Source organism: Protomyctophum bolini (genome assembly GCF_963924005.1).
Source record: "Protomyctophum bolini genome assembly, chromosome: 4".
NCBI lineage: Eukaryota > Metazoa > Chordata > Actinopteri > Myctophiformes > Myctophidae > Protomyctophum > Protomyctophum bolini.
The window spans coordinates 52,377,660-52,383,302 of record NC_137865.1 but is presented as its reverse complement, the minus strand read 5'-3'; the positions used below and the strand labels follow the sequence as shown (position 1 = coordinate 52,383,302).

At 40.7% G+C, this 5,643-nt stretch overlaps 1 protein-coding gene across 2 annotated transcripts; it reads left to right on the top strand.

The window, feature by feature from the left end:
• Positions 1-432: 432 nt before the first annotated feature.
• Positions 433-5,050, top strand: LOC308313991 (uncharacterized protein). 2 transcript variants are annotated; one of them, XM_080761342.1, is made up of 9 exons: positions 433-526; positions 686-777; positions 1,189-1,252; positions 1,983-2,033; positions 2,211-2,442; positions 2,850-2,995; positions 3,178-3,274; positions 3,709-3,795; positions 4,948-5,050. In XM_080761342.1, the coding sequence occupies exons 6-9, from the start codon at positions 2,914-2,916 to the stop codon at positions 5,012-5,014; spliced, it is 333 nt and encodes a 110-aa protein (XP_080617468.1). In that variant the 5' UTR covers positions 433-526; positions 686-777; positions 1,189-1,252; positions 1,983-2,033; positions 2,211-2,442; positions 2,850-2,913; the 3' UTR covers positions 5,015-5,050. The 2 variants fall into 2 exon arrangements, with proteins under 2 accessions (XP_080617468.1, XP_080617469.1); XM_080761343.1 differs by lacking the exon at positions 4,948-5,050 and adding an exon at positions 3,870-3,939.
• The last annotated feature ends 593 nt before the right edge of the window (positions 5,051-5,643 follow it).

Here is a 5,643-nt window from a genome sequence, read left to right as displayed (position 1 = left end):
GCCCATCCGGTGTTGAGGGCAGCATCCAGCTTCTTGACATGAGAGCTACGGCTCCAGACTGGGACACAGTACTCGGGTCGTCTGCATAGCCATACTTCATTGATGTTGTTGCAGGGAGGTCGTGGATGTAGCTGTTGGTGTTGAACAGCAGTTACTGGTGTGGAACTGAAAAGCTTCACAAACATGCCAAATAATTCTAGTTTTTAACCTTTTTAATCTAGTTTATTTTCAAATAAATTCGTTTTTACTGTTTTGTGAAGCAACTTTGGGTACCTTGAAAAGTGCTATATAAATTGTATGTATTATAAAAAAACAGACAGACGCAGCAATTGTCGCCACACAGACATCACAAATTCCTATTGGCAGCAGCAACAAGTGAGTGATGTGCAAACCCATTCATAGACTATAACCACCATGTCTTCCTTCCAGATTCTGCGAGGCTCAACCGGAGCCCCTACAGGTGGACATCTACAGTTCTCGCTGTCCATGGATGAATCTGCATGGGGGGCTCTGCAGGCGGCTCAAAGTAAGAAACCACATAGACTTTTCTATTACTGCGAGTGGTATGGTCGGCTTCTGTTTTAAATGTTCTCTATACATTTTGTGTATGATGTGAAAGGACACAATGTACATGTATCTGGCTCTTGGTCACTTAAAAATTCATCTTTCGTTCTTTCTTTCTTAGGGTGGATGGGTCGTGGTAGACGTCGTGGAAGGACAGAGATCCGTTCCAAAGCTTCCCTCCCGGCGGTTTCCTCTGAGGACTTCTGATGAGCTGTGAGTAGGAATATTTCTTGTTGGGATGGATATCTGTTGTACTGTTATGGTACGAAGTATAGCATGGCAGTATGATTCCTCCTAGTGGCACTGGTTGAATGTCTGTCAGCTCTCCAAGCTAATCAACGTCTTAATGACACTTTTGTAAACCACTTCAACCCCAGCATCTCTATTCTGGGGCCAAATTAGCAGATCAAATTAGCAGATCTACAAGCTCACACCGCATTGCAACGTGTTGTGAGCTTGTAGATATGCTATGTTTGGCAAATCAATTTGTGTAGAGTGAAATCTGAGCATATACCAAATGCTCTCTTTAAAGGTCTGTTTTAACAAATCTATAGCGGGTTTAAGTGGTTCTGAATATGCAGCTAAAAAAAAAGCTAATTTGGTCTTTATTTCTTTCTTTCTTAGGACGGAGATCTGTGTAGATGCCGAAGGACTTCGGACCTGGGCCTGCCCGGTGAGGAACCGCACGGTAAGAACCGCTCTAGGCCTTTCACGATTATGAAGTTTCTTTTTACTGGACGATTATTGTCGCTGTTGAAATTAAATATTTAAGTGTGGCCCGGATGGTTAGCTCAACTGTCTGGGCACCTATGCTGCCAAGCCAGCCGGATGGTGTGCTGCGGGTTCGACTCCCGACGGCCTTTGCCGCGTGTCACTCCCCATCTCTTCCCCCTTTCCTGTCTATATACTGTTCACTATCAGTAAAGGCATAAAAAGCCCCAAAACCAACATGAGGGCTACGGCTCCAGACTGGGGCACAGTACTCAGCGGTGGGGAACACCAGAGCCTCGGTACCGGCTGGACGCCGTATCGGTGCGGCACAGGCGGTGGTCTTTCTCTTGACGCTGTCAGGTGTTGTTTAAAGGACAGTGTTCTGTCCAGCTTCACCGCAAGATATGATAGGGAGGAGTGGGACTGTAAAAATATACAAATGACACCACTGCTATCACCGAAGAGCACACCCTATGACCCTAATTGATCACGTCTAGGAATTTCAACAATTTAGGCAGTTCTCACATCCAGAGTGACTTACAGTAAGCAACAACACATAGTAATGCATCAAATTCATAAACAATTGTCATCAAGAATAAGAAGTATAGACTATCCAGACTATTGGCAGCAACAACAAGGGAGTGATGTGCGAAGCTCTTTTCTATGAAGCCATTCATAGACGATAACGGCCATTGTCTTTCTTCCAGATGTACTGCAGGTCTCTCCAGGAATCTGCATTCCTCTGAAGACGACTCAAAGTAAGACCCTGTTAGGCCTGTCAAAAAGAACCCTAACTGAAACATTTATTACTGTAAGTGATATGTTTAGCTTCTGTTTAAATGTTCTCTATAAATAAAAGTTTTATGTATATATGTTGTGACAGGATAGAATATATATCTGGCTCTTGGTCACTCTAATCAATCTTTCTTTGTTAGGATGAAGATCGCGGTAGACGTCGCTGGAACGCGGCTGCTGGACAGGGAGTGCACACACACACACACACACACACACACACACACACATACACACACACAGAAAGGCTAATTTGGTGTGTTTTTTTTTCTTTGTTAGAATGGAGATATCGATAGACGATCTGATGTTCCCTGGACAGAGATCCGTTCCAAAGCTCCCCCCCCCGGGGGCTTCCTCAGAGGACTCTGATGAGCTGTGAGTAGGAATAGTTCTTGCTTGTTCCTGAGGATGGATAACTGCTTTTGTACTGTACATTTACAGTAATCAAAATGTTTTAAATATTTTAGGATAAATCTAAATGACTCTGCACAATAGTTTGAGAGTCAATATCTCATATCATGAGCGTGCCTCTTGGTCTTTGTAACAACTTGAATACAAATTACAAAAGATGTTGAGGACTGTACATGTGTTGATGCCTCCTAGTGGCACTCTGGTTGAATGTCTGTCAGCTTTCCAAGCTAATCAAAGTCTTAATGACACTTTTGATAACTACTTCAACCCCAGCATCCCTATTCCGTTCAGCAAAAATAGCAGATCTACAAGCTCACACTGCAACGTGTTGTGAGCTTGTAGAGCTAATGGTTTCTTTCTTTCTCTCTCAGGATGGAGATCATAGACACAGCTGGAGGCTGGAGCCTCTAGAGATGGAGATCTGCAGGTCTGTCCATGGATGGGAGGACGGAGGACGGAGATCTGGGTAGACGCTGGAGGACTTCGGACCTGGGCCTTCTCAGTGAGGAACTCAACGGTACGAACCGCTTTAGGGTTAGGGCTTTTTTAGGCTTCGTAAAAAGCCAATAATCGTCCGTTGCCGATAATTGGTCGATCCCTTTTCTTAAACGTTACTGTAAGTGCATGTGTATGTTGTGACAGGACACGCACACACACAGCAAAGCTAATTTGCGGTGTGTGTCTTTCGTACTTTGTTAGAATGGAGATCTCAGCCGATGCCCGAGATCCGAAGCTTTCCCCGGGTGTTTCCGCTGATGACTTCTGGATCGCTGGGAGACTCGGACGGAGCTAGAAGGTTCGGTAGACGCCACTGGAACCTGTTTAGGCCTGTCAGAATTTAAGGTTTTATAATGGCCGATTTAATTGTTGCTCAAATAAATTACAAGTAACAATTTAATTGCGTCATACTAACATTCTAAATAAAACTTTGGCTTTTGTAGGCTTTGTAAACAAAAAGCTGCACATGGCATAATTCAATAACTTTATACACTAAAAAAAGAAGTAAATTACAAAGGACACATTTAGAGCTTGTAGATCGGTTGCTTGCATTATTTCTTTAAAATGTTTGACAATATATGAACATTTTCAACATGGAGACGATTATGACCAATCTCTAAAAAAGTATCTCAAATACTTGGCGATTAGGTAATTGTGACAGGCCTAAATCCTTCTAGTTGTGTTTTTTTATATCATGTTCTGTAATCAGGGTTGACTATAGACTTTTTTTAGGAACAAGATCATCATGCCGGTGAAGAGCACGTTTCTAGCCGATGGAGCAACTATTTCTGATCACCTTTGGAGTTACATCACAGCAAGGTAACTATACAACACACGCACACACACTATGATCATGACATGAGCTTGTGACTGAAACTTGTTCCTGTTCGCAGATGACTCGGCACTGCTAGTCTCGGACAGGAACAAACTGCAGGTTGAAAAGGCCCTCAGCTCTGAACTCGGTAGAATCTGCACCTGGCTCGCTGATAACAAACTATCTTTACACCTGGGAAAAACTGAATCCATTCTCTTTGGATCTAATAGTAATCTCAGCAAGGCAAATGGCTTCTTGGTTAGAGTTGGTGACAATGTTATCACACGTAAAGATGAAATTACCTACCCTGGTTCCATCCTGGAGGCTAATCTTTCCGGTGATAAAATGGCCACCAACGTAATCAAAAAAGTCAACCAAAGAACAAGATTCCTTTACAGGATCTCCTCACTGGTCAACAAAAACACCTTGAAGACCTTAACAGGAGCCCTCGTACAAGGTTTCTTTGACTATGCATGCACCTCAAAGGCCCTTAAAACTAGGCTCCAGACCTCCCAAAACAAACTGGTCAGGCTCCTACTTGGCCTCACCCCCCGAACCTACCTCACTCCTGCCCACTTTGACAGGCTGGGATGGCTTAGGGTCGACGACAGAGTACAGCATCTTGCAATGGGCCTGGTCCACAAGATTCGATACACCACCAAGATACCCATGTACCTGTCTAGATACTTCCTTTGTGTTAACGAAGTCCACACCCACAACACCAGAGGGAGTGCAACGAACCATGTACAACCCAGATTCGGCACAAACAAGGGACTAAATTATTTTCACTCCTATGCCACCAAAATGTGGAACGCCCTACCAACAGTCATTAAGACATGTGAATCCATTGACTCCCTTTTTCCCCTCACTGTATAAGTTTATTTTTCCTTTTTACCTCCTTTATGATGAATTCCTGTTCTGTTCTTTGACTATATAGAAGTGTCTTATTTGTACGTCTCTAAATGTTTTGATGAATTGAACATGGTGGACCCTCTTGTAAACAAGTGTAATGCTTAATTGGGTCGTCGTACAGTTAACAGTCTTTGTATTGAGTTTGTGCTTGACATGTACTGTAATTCTGCAAACTGTTAATAAATATTTCAATCAATATTGTTTTATGAACAAAGTAGTAATGGGCATTTCTTTCTTTTCTTTAGGACGTTGCTGGTCTCCTGTGTGGCTCCATCTGGAGGTCACCAGGGTTCTGAGTCACTCAGATCCTGACTGGTAGTGGTGATATGTAGATGTGATCAATCAGGGCTCTTTGAAAATAATAAACAATAAACAAATATAAATAACTAGATCATAATATAAATAAATGGATAAAACGAACGATAAAAAAATAGATTATAGTAAAATAAAAGTAAATTAAAATGGTAAATAAAATTAGTAATACATAAAATAAAATTAGTAATAGCATAGTAATGGATAAAATAAATATAATTAGTAATATAGGCAATAATACATAAAATAAATTAGAATATCAATATAGTAATGCATAAAATTAGTAATAACAGTAATACATAAAATAAATAAATGCATAAAAAAATAAATTAGTAATAACAGTAATACATAAAACAAATACAATTTGTAATGCATGAAGTAAAATTAGTAATAACATAGTAATACATCAAATAAATACAATTAGTAATATAGTTATACATAAAATTAGTAATAACATAGTAATATATAAAATACAATTAATACATAAAATAAATAAAATTACTTTGTATTGTTATAGAATGACTTAAAAAAACAAACAAATATCAATCACATCTACATATCACAACCAGGCTATATTGCCAGCAGGCAGGTGGACTGTAGACTCACTACAGCTGTCACAATGTGGTGTA

Bases quoted from the DNA above. Each gene is read 5' to 3' on its own strand.
- LOC308313991 (XM_080761342.1), top strand. From the start codon at position 2,914: ATGGATGGGAGGACGGAGGACGGAGATCTGGGTAGACGCTGGAGGACT. The intron at 3,275-3,708 runs GTTCGGTAGACG...GACTTTTTTTAG, and splicing joins GACTCGGACGGAGCTAGAAG to GAACAAGATCATCATGCCGG. The intron at 3,796-4,947 runs GTAACTATACAA...TCTTTTCTTTAG, and splicing joins TGGAGTTACATCACAGCAAG to GACGTTGCTGGTCTCCTGTG.